The 12,844-nt window shown below is 35.1% G+C and overlaps 2 protein-coding genes across 6 annotated transcripts; both read right to left on the reverse strand.

The window, feature by feature from the left end:
- Positions 1 to 1,768: 1,768 nt before the first annotated feature.
- Positions 1,769 to 4,673, reverse strand: LOC147399592 (uncharacterized). The gene is made up of 4 exons (XM_086445007.1): positions 3,972 to 4,673; positions 3,293 to 3,471; positions 2,152 to 2,512; positions 1,769 to 2,030 (listed from the first exon to the last, which is right to left on the reverse strand). The coding sequence occupies exons 1-4, from the start codon at positions 4,554 to 4,556 to the stop codon at positions 1,950 to 1,952; spliced, it is 1,206 nt and encodes a 401-aa protein (XP_086301133.1). The 5' UTR covers positions 4,557 to 4,673; the 3' UTR covers positions 1,769 to 1,949.
- A 1,149-nt stretch (positions 4,674 to 5,822) lies between these two features.
- On the reverse strand, positions 5,823 to 10,971 carry LOC147399593 (WD-40 repeat-containing protein MSI4-like). 5 transcript variants are annotated; one of them, XM_086445015.1, is made up of 9 exons: positions 10,652 to 10,971; positions 9,483 to 9,619; positions 8,936 to 8,952; positions 8,772 to 8,834; positions 8,594 to 8,668; positions 8,089 to 8,313; positions 7,384 to 7,447; positions 6,423 to 6,496; positions 5,823 to 6,240 (listed from the first exon to the last, which is right to left on the reverse strand). In XM_086445015.1, exons 5-9 carry the CDS (start codon positions 8,611 to 8,613, stop codon positions 6,060 to 6,062), a joined length of 564 nt encoding a protein of 187 aa, XP_086301141.1. In that variant the 5' UTR covers positions 8,614 to 8,668; positions 8,772 to 8,834; positions 8,936 to 8,952; positions 9,483 to 9,619; positions 10,652 to 10,971; the 3' UTR covers positions 5,823 to 6,059. The 5 variants fall into 5 exon arrangements, with proteins under 5 accessions (XP_086301141.1, XP_086301145.1, XP_086301140.1 ...); XM_086445019.1 differs by having other exon boundaries at positions 5,823 to 6,244; positions 6,422 to 6,496; positions 7,384 to 7,465; positions 10,652 to 10,970; XM_086445014.1 differs by having other exon boundaries at positions 7,384 to 7,465; positions 10,652 to 10,969.
- Between the last annotated feature and the right edge of the window lie 1,873 nt (positions 10,972 to 12,844).

Below are 12,844 nucleotides of genomic sequence, written 5' to 3' on the forward strand. Positions count from 1 at the left end.
AAATCTTCTATAAGAGTGGTTCTTTGAAAGTATCCTCTTGTCTTCATAAAAATAGGATAATGCTGAAGTAATATTGTGGGGGACATTGAGATTTCGATGAAAAGCATCTATGATTCTTACACACTTCCACGTCAAAAATGTCGCGCATGATGTCCCCCCACAATGTTACTCCAGCACAACTCTAGAAAATATTGTTAGTGTATGCACCCTATGATCAATGAAATAGTGATATGTGGGAAGAAAGATAGCTCTTGGTGCATGTGGTGTCTTTTATTTTGGCCAATTGTTTCCATGGAAGATGATCCTTACATCATCATCATCATTAAAACCTAAAAATTTGGGAGATCTCTTGAAAGAATTTTGTTCCCCATTCAATTTTGTGTTCAAAAGTATGTCTTGTTGTTCCGTGGGTGTTCACGTCTGCTCTCACTAGAATTCAATATTTTTAATGAAACAAAGTATATTTTTCATGTCCACTCTCACTCTCGATAACAGAAGACGACTTTGGCAGATTGGAATAGAGAAACAACATAAGTTTAGCCCACCCCAATCTATTGGATGAAATTTTGTTGTTGATATATAATATTATTTTTTTTATAAGTGTAAAAATTTCATTAACGAGAAGAAATACATAAAGGAGGCTGAGGTAGCCCCCATACAAGAGAGAAGAAAAAGCTAAAAAAGAAAAACCAAAACAAACGAGACAACAAAAAAGTAGGCATCACAAAGAGAGTCCCCATGTGAACACAAAATCCTCAAAGACCACCCCCACGAAATCTTTACTCAACTTTGACCAAAGGTAAAGCAAAACCTAAATCTCTAAACAAACAGCTTGAGTTGTTGACATATAATATAGTTGACAACACTCATTCCAAATCAAAACAGCAATCTGGCAACTCACAATTAACAAATGGAGTTCTAGAGGAATAAATAGTCTTGGGATATGCCTGAGTTGCTCAAAATTTGAATGTGACAGAACCCAAGGTACAATTAGATCATCAATGGACCAATCTATTACATTTACAGCACCAAGTGGATCCTTAATTTCCATTAGCAGTCTTATACTCAATCCGATGCCCACCATCATAGCTGTAGGGGGTCAAGCCCAAGATGCATGGGCAAGCAACCAACCTCACGACCAAGCCCAAGAATCAAAGGGCAAGCAACCAACAACACCAGTATCCTAAATTGATTGGCCAGCTTGAGTATGTCCACATAGTGTATATACATCTCTAAAGTTGTGGAGCTTTACCAGCCCAACAATATAACTAAAACTAGTAGAACAAGTGCAGCAGACATACTCAATGATTAGCATTATGAGTTTTCTTAACTTTTTTGGTGCAAACTATTTGTAGAGTTCAAAGGCTTTTTCTTTGAAGATTTTCTATTCGGTGGTATTTAGTATGTACATGCTCGAGCGCTATCTGTAGTGCTGTTGTGATGGTCTTAAGTTAAGCATGTGAAACATCCTAGATGAATTTTAACACAGTTTGCATCCTCCACCCCTACATTCCACACATACATCTTGTGTCGTATATTATCATCTCATAAACAATAGATTGACTGTATAATATATATTGCCCATTACTTGAGAAATATTTCCTTGTGTCTAGTAGTGGTGCATGGACTCATCGAGACCTTAGAACCTAAACAAATGGAGCAAGGGCACACCGTTTGATTAACTTTTTTGTTTTCTGATGTCTGTTTATTAATTTTTAGAAGCTTTATTTATATCTTATATGGTTCATGTGGTGCCGACCAAACAGTATGTAGAAAACAGTTCATATGCAAATGCTCATCTTTTAGGATTTTGTTTCTTTTGCTTTTATAAATGTCAGATATAAGGATACTTTAGTCTCAGCAAAAACCAGTTGAGAAAGACAAAGAATTGCAATTTACTAGAATGATGAAAATACCAATTTACATTTCTCTGGCCAAACCAGTTTTCATCACGTCGTCTCTGCAACAACTTGATTGACATCTAAGTCCACCAAGCTTTCTTTCCCAAACAACATAAATCCCACAGTTGCCTACAAAAAGACAATATTTCACATATTACTTTTATCTTCTATAAACAAGAATTACAAACAAATATGGGAGCAAATTTTTCTCAAACTACCCTTTAGAGCATAGCATTAGTGTGTCACATACCAATCCAGTCTTACGATCCAGCTTTTTAAGGCTCCCTGTGAACTCCATAAAAGGCCCGGATACAACTCGAACACTAGAACCTGGGACAAGCTTATTATCCTCTCCTGTTAATGGGTTAATCACTAGAGTCTCTGAGCCCTTTTTTGTCTTTCTTTTTGGTTTAGGACCTGTGACAGAAGCTGTCACGTCTCCAGAATCTGTTTCAGAGTTAAAATTTAGTGCTTGATTGTTGAAGATGGCTTGTCCTCGTTGCTCTTCTTCGAATGCTTGGTCAGTTTTTTCTTGTTCTTCTTTTGCCTGTCGGAAGATTGCTTCCATGTCATCAGCAGAAACGAGCTTGGGCCTGTTGATTTGCCGTTTTCTGGGAAGGCATAAAAGACAAGTTCATGTTCCGAATCCACTTGAGAAAGTTTATGAGAAATGGGGATGATTAAGAGACTTTTGGAATTATTTACATCTACGTAATAAGGACGTGGACATGTATATAAGTGTCCACCATGGGTATGAGGTGGTTGACACGACACCTTTGATAAACTTAAAATGTCGACATGTCCATACACATGACTAAAAATTTGCTATTTCAGCTATATTTAATTCAGTCATTTAAATATCAATAAAGAAAATAAATATATATAAAGTAAAATAACACTTTTTATAACATAATAAATTAGAGTATAGAGGATGCATATTGACACACCCTTTGATTAATCTTTTTTTTAAAGCAATAAATATAGGGCAACACTAACTTGCGTGTTAGGATGTGTTACAGTGTTGATACATGTCCAACATGACAAAAATCCTAAAAGTATTGTGTCGTTACATAGGTTACAAGCAAATTTAGGATGCATCAACATAACCATGAAACTACCACTTTTATTGAGTCCACACAATTGACCAAATCTCACTAAACTCCAAATATCAATCTTAACTTCATACTTGAATGATTAGTTGAGTCGAGATGACTAGATTCATGTGACTTGATCAGGCCCTATAAGAGATCTTTAGGATTTTTAGAAAGATAAATCCCTGAATTAAAGTTCACTATTTTGCTCAAGAACCAGAATTCTTAAAAAATAAACATTTTGATGCACCATGGGTAAGTAGTTCTAACAACAAGAGGTGTTTAACTTAGAGTTCTTACGTATTTCCTACTTTGGATCCGATAAATCCTCCGACCCCATCATATTCTCTTATGAAGTCATGTATCTCCTTGTTCAACACACATCTTAAAAAGATACACCCAGGAAAGAGGGGTTTTGGTTTGATGGAGATTGAACCATTCTTCAACTTACTTCTCACTTGGACGGCTGGAGCATAAACCTTAAAAAAAAAAAAACCAATAAGAGCTGTAATAAGAAACTTCAACAACCTATATAAGAGACATTCAAAAAATTAATCTTCAACAACAGTTTTTAGATCATCAAGCAGAAATGAACTCTTATGGGCAACTATTTCAGATCACATTCTCAATAATTAACTGTTTTTAGACCAATCAACATAAACAAATAGAATTTCCATACAACTGATGCTAACCATGGTTAGTGTCAAACTAAAACATAAAAAATTCAAACTTTTTTATCCTAATTACTTTAAAGATATAAATCTGACAAGAATCTAAACGATTTCTGATATAAGGAACGAAATCATGAAAGAGGGGTGTGAGTGCAGGTAACTAATCCCTCAAACCCATATAAAATCCCATATAATTCTCAACAACCCATAGATTAAGAATAAGGAATTACAGTTTCCAAGTTAATATCTAGCTGTGTAAAAGCCATATACCGAAATTGCAAGTTCAAGGTAAAACATAACAAGATTACCATAAATTCGATGTTATAAAAGTTTCTGGAGAGGGATCTAGCGAGGCGTTCTGCCGTATACTGGCCAGTAACCCGTGATACACGAACGACCCACCATTGGGGACCCAAGAGAGCGAGGTTGTCAAGGTTGGTGTCCATCGAAGTATCGAATTCGACCACCAAAACTCTATCTCCTTTTTTCTTCAATCCAGGAGAAAGCCCAAATGAGTGCCCATCAAACAATTCTGAAGGAAACCCACTTGGAAGAAACACGAAAGCTAAGCCATCCCCATTTTCAGGAGAAATCGAAAACGAGAAGTATGTCGAAAAGGAGAGTGCTTTTCTAGGGTTTCCTTCAACAAATTTTACCGGATTTCTGTACATAAGTCTCCCAGCACTAGAAATCGAAGGACGAGTGATCTTAACAGAAGAACCACCATCAACGATCTGGGCATCTCCAAAAAGAGTGATCTTGGAATCGAAATTGGAGATTTTATCGAATCTTTCGAGCGTAAAAGAGGAGATTGGTTTCGCAGATATGGTTACGAAGTAGAAAACAAGGAAAGCTAAGGAGAAAGAGTACCTCGATTTGGAAAGGATCGCCATTCTCAAACAGTGATGGAGATCAATCTGATTTCTCTCTTTCCTCGACCGCTGAAATTAGGTTTTTTTTTTTAGGGTTCGTTGAACTTCACCTACGCTGTGTTTGGATTTAGGGAAGGGGAGGGAAGAGAAACTCATTAAGGGAAGGGAAGGGAAGGGAAAGGAAGGTTCTCTTCACCCTGTTTGGATTGAAAGAGAAGAGAAAAGAAAAAATCAACTTTCTCCTGTTTGGTTAGGATTTATAAGAGAAGAGAAGAGAAATTATTATTGTCAAATGACTATTATACCCTTCTTGGTAAAAAACAAAATTCTACTTATACAATTCTTCTTATACAATGATACAAACCTTTTCCCTATTATCAAACTTAAGAAATACAAGACTGTATATCATGAGAGCTTACATTTCCACCAATGTTTTAAAAATCAAATTGATTCCCAGGTTCAATTTGGTTGGACAGATGTATGTTTTTATTAAAAAAACCCAATGTTTTAAAAATTAAATTGATTCCTTGGTTCAATTTGGTTGGACATATGTTTGTTTTTATTAAAAAAACTAAAAATACTTGTTCATCTCATTGACTCAAAATCCAAGTCATTTGGCACACTAAAATATGCAAATTTGAGATTAAAGACATGGTCCTAGACATTTAAGCCTACAATGATGGACCTTTTCAAGCTTCTTACAATTTTTAGCTCTCTCAAAATGTTGAAGTAAGCTATCAACTTCCCAACAGTTACTAGCACACATCATCTGTAACCCAAATTCAAGCAGATTATATAATTATAACGATTTATTAAGCCATTTATTTTCGATCAATTACTAGTGAGAGTGGATAACATTGATTAGAAAGGCTCATTTTTTTATTATTAATATCGTAAAGTTATAATGTTTTTCTAGACTATTTTGATCTAGATTAATTGTTCTTGATCGACTAGCGCTAATAGGGGATATTCCATACTAAATATTTATAAAGTCTCAAAAAAAATTTCTTCCTACCCCATATAAAACATAGTAATTGAGCTTAGTTAAGAACCTTGAGAAATTGAAGACAAGATCTACTGTCAATAAAAGCTTGAAGGGCCAGATGGTTGGGAGTTTGATCTTTGAATTAATTTTCTTAACCTTTCCAAACCACATGTTTGACTCAAACCCTTATCCTTAGTTATTTGTTAACAAATGAGGTCAGGTTGTTGGGTATGGCATGGTTCATTGTTTGACTCCTCATGTGTTACTACTTGGTGGCATTTTTTAAGGTTATTATAGCCATTTATTTTGATAAAAGGATAGCCATATATAATAGTCAAATTACATAAAGGATGTTATGTTTCGGGTCGCAATATGGTTTCCATACATAGATGTTAGGCAGCCATCTTCAAGTTCTCCTAGGACTGTTTGGACAAACTCATGATGAACATCACAATTAAACCAGTATGATCAGTGGAGGATTTGCTTTTCTTTGTCAAGGAGCCAAAAAAAAAAATGTACATTATCACAATTATTGGTCTCTACCCAACAGATCCCTCAAGCTTCAAACTCATGAGCTCGTTCACTTCATAACTGAACTCGGCAGGAAGCTTGTTGAAGACATCTTTGCAGAAACCAGAAATAAGGGCTTTGACTGCCTTCTCGTGATCAATGCCCCTTTGCTGAAAGTAGAATAGCTGATCTTCACTAATTTTTGAGGTGCTAGCTTCATGAAGAATAGAAAATAACCCAAAATGTTGTATAAGCTTCTACATCTATTAAAATTAGGCATATAACTAGGTCATGAAACAATAGTATTATACATTTATCTACTTCTAATTGCAAATTCTAGCTGATAACAACATGTTTGCAACAAGAAGAAAACATTGATAGAACTCCCATACCCAGTTAGAATAAGATTTACATCATGAGGGTTCCAATCAACACAGTGAAGATCAGCATTATGAGCTTTCTCGACCTGCCCACCCAAGATAAATAACACTCAAAGAACATCAGAATCAAAAGAGGCATTGTCTAATAGACAATTGTGCATATCAGGAAAGAGAAACTTTTATTGAACGTAACCAAGGTTAACTACATGAAAAAATACAAGAGAAAAATTGGGGGGGGGGGAGAAAGAAAAAAAGGGGTAACAACTTAAGGATTTAAATAATGTCTGAGATACTAGTCTGATGTTATCATTGTCATAGTCAATCCTTATCAGCGCTGCAGCAAAAGAACTTTCATGGCACAACAAAAACATCGTTCAAATTAAGACAACATATACGATTCAAAATAAAGACCTGCACTATAAACACTTACTTCCTAAACAAGAGAATGATCACAACTCTGTAACTTAACATGGATATGGTGCCAGACACCAACATAAGAAACTGATATTCCAATACACCAGCACGGTTTGTTCCATGTCTATGAGAGATTTTTAAATAAGTAATTTCATATAGTATACAACTTAATGGAAAATTGTATATACATAAGCTGAAAATAAGATACAAAAGGATTTAAAAAAAAAAAAAACAAAAAACAAAATATAGAGGATAAATTACAATGTGACTAAACTGTTTTTGAGACATAAACACACTTTCTTTTTTTTTTGAATACATGAACACGCTGGTGTTAACACTGACAAGTGACAAATTTCAGAAAAAAGGGTATCCATCCACAGCAATGCGGAAATCAATAGTAACGGTTTGGGTGATTGACACCTCATGATATAACTAATGTTCGCAAATTTATATTTTACAGTATGGTACGTGTACTTATGACCATATTTACTAGGATGAGTGTTAAGCAGGAAAGGAAGTCAAGTAGCTTTTGGGATGAAGGGAAAAAAAGGCACATAACCTTGATCATTGGATTAGAGCCAGTTCGAGCATCCCATAGAATAAGGCAAGAACCATCTCCTACGCTGCAAAACTCTTGTGCACTTCAGAACAATAATAATAGAAAAGGCAAGTGTTAGCCAGTGAATGAGTATTATACCAGATACAAGCTTTCAAATTCTTGCTGCCAAAAATTTGAAAGGAAGAAAAAGAAAGCTGCTATGGCACCCCAACTTTTACTTATTACATCCCAATTTCTTAAGTTATTTATCACACCCCAATTAAAGATTAAGACACACTATTCAAACATACAAAGGATTGGCTCAAGTTATTATCTCAACATTATAACACTCATTCAAATAATTTCAGTAGTTTCTTACAACTAGGATTAGGCCTATATAAAATCCAAAACCTAAAAATACAAATCTAACAAAAAAAAAAATGAGAGCTTCTAATGGCACCCCAACTTTTACTTATTCTCAACCATTCATTTTTTTAATTGGGGTACAATAAGTAAAAGTTGGGGTGCCAACAACAGCTCTCAAGAAAAACTAGGAAATTTGAGATGGATTCTTCTTTCTCCTCCACAAATTTCTTTCCAAGAAATGTGAACTACTACATAAATGAAATGTTCAAATAGATGACCGATCATAAGAAGCAGAGGACAACCATGAAAATTAGTAAGGGTCCTATGCTCAAAATGTTCGACTACGATCATGACAGTTACCTTGAAGGATATAACTGCACATCTTCAACAGTATCCTCATGCCCATGGTAGACACCACGAGGTCCAACAGAAGAGCTATCTGCAGCTTTATCACCACCAACCTTTGATGTTTGTTTACTCCCAGAACTTGGGGATTTGGTGGACTCTGGATCTGTGGTTGAAGTGGAGATATGATCCTGTATACTCCACAAAGCAACTGACTTGTCTTTCCTTGGCATAAGAGCACTGTCAATCAAAATAACGTCCGAGGAAAAAAGCAAATATCAAATGCTAAGGCAGGAAGAAAGACTATCAATTTTGCCAAAATCAGCAACATGCACCGGTTAATTATCAAAGCCTTAACATGATAATTTATTCAGGACAATCAAACCAATTGCCAAAATCATAATTTATAACCATGGTTATGCTAGTCATGTACAAAACAACTCTACAATATGATATCAACTGTAAGGAATTGTACAAAATGTATATAGATTGATAAAGATGTTGGGAGGTGGCATATCACTAGTTTTCAATTTTCTCCATGACAGGTTTCTAAGACATAATCCTGCATGAGTTGTGTGTTGGATTCATCAACCATCTGCAAAAGTACCAAGAATCCATACAATAGGAACAATGGTATAATTTAAAACTTACAAAAAGAAATAACAGAGAAACATAAGAAAAAGAAAGAATTTATAGACCTTAAAAGCTAGCTTCTTCAAGTTGTCCCACTCAAAATCATTTTTACAATAAGCTGATTGAACCTGGATTGAAATCACACAAATATGTAGATCATCTAAGACTTACTGTCATGGAAAAGATTAACAAACTAGTTTCTCGATTTATTCTAAATACGTGTTCTTACCTCTAAAATGCGCATGGCTATGATGTGAGGGACCAAGAAAGTAATCCCCATGGATTCAGCCGCAAGACAAAACACAAACACTTAGGAGTCATTCCTTCGATAATAACAATACAAATACTAACCGCGAATTGGAAATCAAAATAAAAAAACGATGTAAGTCTTTAACGGGATTCTTCAGGAAAAGCGGAAAAACTTTATTTCTTTCAGTGAGGATGTTAATGTGATTTCCATGTCAACTTGTCCTGGTTGATAAAAATAATGCTCAAAGTGCCCAATGATCCTTCTATAACACAACATACACAATTTATCAATCTCAAAGTGTATGTTAAAGAAGCACTAAATGAACAAAAATCGGAAAATCTGATAAAAGATCACTAAAATATACTTTTACTCCTAGTCATTAGTTCATATGTTTGTCTATAATAACATGTATACATGCAAGCAAAAACCTAGACCAAAACTGATAACATCTCATCTAAATTATGCAAGGAAACAGGAACCCATGACCATAATACAAGATTTCTTTACTTATTCTATCTCAACATACCTAGGCCTTTACACCTTGAAGACTCTTGCATCAAATCTGCACAAAAGTTGTCTCCGACGTTCAATGAGTTTCTACTGATTCTAGTTCTCTTGATATAAATGACAAGTTGATTTTTAATCCTTGACAATTTGGAAGGACTGCAAACACACAAGTAAAGACAATCTTAAATATCAATGAACAAATTGAGTTGATATACATGAAATAGAAACTGAACTAGAAATCTAACAAGATGTTGAACATAGACCAAATTGTAGACAAACAAATATTTAACCGACGGTTCAAAACTAATAAACAAAGATCAAGGCAATCGAGTTATATCTAGAGGATCACTACACAAAATAGATATAGTTAACGTTTAACAGTTATTGATCGGGCGCAATCCAATGGGCAAGATGACTTCAAAATTAAAAAACCATGTTTACTTAATAACTTTACAAAATTGTAAATACCTCTCTGCGCGACCTCTTTCAACTCGACCTCTCGCTACAACCTCTCTCTCTCATATTCTCCATCTCCCACATGCCGAGACATTTCGAAACTATATGAAACTTTAAACCATGGTACAGACTAAATCATTTAATGGACTCAAAAGGCATGGCTTGGTAACTATGATCCAGATTCATCATTTTCTTTAGTAATCTTCTTTGAACTGTTTTGTCATCTAATAAAATTAGATAATATTTGCAGATTAGCTCAAATAAAATCCAAAAACCAAAATCCTCCAATCAAATAAAACTCAAAAACCTTGCATCTAAACTACTTGTGATCAACACATTCCTAACCAAAGTGGAAAATTTCAAATCGCAGAGTTATGTGACAGAACTCTCCTCTTATAAATTTCTCCAAACCAAGCAAAACCTAAATTCGGTAAAACTAGGCTACATAAAACTCATAAAAATTCTCAATTTACACCGACAATCAAACTAAGTAAAACTAGCTTCTAATTAGAAAGAACAATAACCATTTAAATTCTCGAAGCAAAATTCAAGCCAAAAGAAAACTCAAACAAAATCCAAATTCGGATTGTCTCCTGAGTTTCTCAATAGATGTCTTCACCTTCCACATAATGCACATGATTTCCGATCCTCTGAACTAATAATTAACCTCTAATTCACAATAACTGTAAAATCGAAGAACTTCAAACAATTCTATTATTATAAGAAACAAACCTTTTCGCCTCTTTCAATATACTTCACGGCAAAAAGCTCTTTGGTCTGCTTATCTCGCATCAACCTCGCCACACCAAAATTACCTCTTGACGACCTTGAGATCGAAGATGATGACTTCCCATTGTTATTAAAAAAAACAGAGTGTGTGAAGATTTTTGAAAAAAGAAGAAGAAGAAAAAGGTGTGTGGGGTTGAAGAAGAGAGAGGTGTGACGTTGAAGAGGGTTTCTTGAAGAAAACCAAAAGAATGAGAGAGAGAGAGGTCGTCTCCTACTCGAGTTCGAGTTCGGCTCTACGTTCTGTACACCTCTAGGTTTCTGAAATCAAGTTTAGTTGTTTTATTACTTGGGGTGTAAAGAGTAATAAAAGGCCTGCCAATATAAATAAGTTTTGGAAATTTAAAAAAAAATGAGGGCAAATTTGGAATAAAAAAGGTGTTCTCTTCCCTTCCCTCCTCGTCACTCCGATTTTGGGGGGAACAAAACTCGGCACTTTTTCCCTTCTCTTCCCTCCGTTTTTCTTCTCTTCCCTCCTTACTTAACAATCCAAACTGGAGAAAGGAAGAGAAAATAACATATTTTCTCTTCCCTTCGCTCCCTTTCCCTCAATCCAAACACAATGCTAGGGTTTGTAATAAAGAGAGAGAGAATTAAATTCCATTTACTCATCTCTGCAATTCTCTCTCTTCGATGAGCTTTTACTAGTGGCTGCTGACAAATCGAATAAAACTTTTTTTTTCTTTGGTCGGAAATCAATTACATGTGGATTTGATAACCTGAAAACCAAGTCAACAGGTCTCCTTCTTGACTTTATTATCTTTGTTTATCAAAAAGTTTCACCGATTCTTTAAGTAGTCTTATTGCTCTTCAACATATCTCACAATCTCATTTGTTTATCGAAGGCTTTATTTGTTAATCTAAGGGAATCTCCCTCTTTATTGCGCGGAGTGCGTAGTGCGGCCAGATACTGGTGCCCCCCAATGCGGTTACTTTAGGTCAGTGGTTTTTTCGGTAAATCACTTTCAGAATTAAAGAAGACAAATACTACCGTAGCGTGGGCCGGATTTACTAAAATGCGCGTGCTTTCGATTCTTCGTTTGGATTGGATGGATAAGATCGTAGTTGTATTTAACTTTTAGTTGTCGAGTTTACTCCCACAACTATTGCCACATCAACTTTTACTAATGCCACACCAACTATGTGCAATTCTTTGATGATTTACCTAGGAATTTGTGTTGCATTAGTAAAAATTGGCGTGGCAATAGCAGCTCTCTAAAATTTGCAACCCATTGTGTGTATATGCTTTGAATAAATATGAGAGCTTCTACTGCTACACCAACTTTTACTAAGAGAACCTCAAGACGTCGGGCAAAATTATTTGGTGATTTCATTTGAAATGGGTGTGCTCTTAGCAAAATGAATTTTCCTTAAAAAATCTTCTATAAGAGTGGTTCTTTGAAAGTATCCTCTTGTCTTCATAAAAATAGGATAATGCTGAAGTAATATTGTGGGGGACATTGAGATTTCGATGAAAAGCATCTATGATTCTTACACACTTCCACGTCAAAAATGTCGCGCATGATGTCCCCCCACAATGTTACTCCAGCACAACTCTAGAAAATATTGTTAGTGTATGCACCCTATGATCAATGAAATAGTGATATGTGGGAAGAAAGATAGCTCTTGGTGCATGTGGTGTCTTTTATTTTGGCCAATTGTTTCCATGGAAGATGATCCTTACATCATCATCATCATTAAAACCTAAAAATTTGGGAGATCTCTTGAAAGAATTTTGTTCCCCATTCAATTTTGTGTTCAAAAGTATGTCTTGTTGTTCCGTGGGTGTTCACGTCTGCTCTCACTAGAATTCAATATTTTTAATGAAACAAAGTATATTTTTCATGTCCACTCTCACTCTCGATAACAGAAGACGACTTTGGCAGATTGGAATAGAGAAACAACATAAGTTTAGCCCACCCCAATCTATTGGATGAAATTTTGTTGTTGATATATAATATTATTTTTTTTATAAGTGTAAAAATTTCATTAACGAGAAGAAATAGATAAAGGAGGCTGAGGTAGCCCCCATACAAGAGAGAAGAAAAAGCTAAAAAAGAAAAACCAAAACAAACGAGACAACAAAAAAGTAGGCATCACAAAGAGAGTTCCCATCTGACACAAAATCCTCAAAGAACA

Source organism: Akebia trifoliata, chromosome 6 (genome assembly GCF_017979445.1).
Source record: "Akebia trifoliata isolate Shusen 1 chromosome 6, ASM1797944v1, whole genome shotgun sequence".
Lineage (NCBI taxonomy): Eukaryota > Viridiplantae > Streptophyta > Magnoliopsida > Ranunculales > Lardizabalaceae > Akebia > Akebia trifoliata.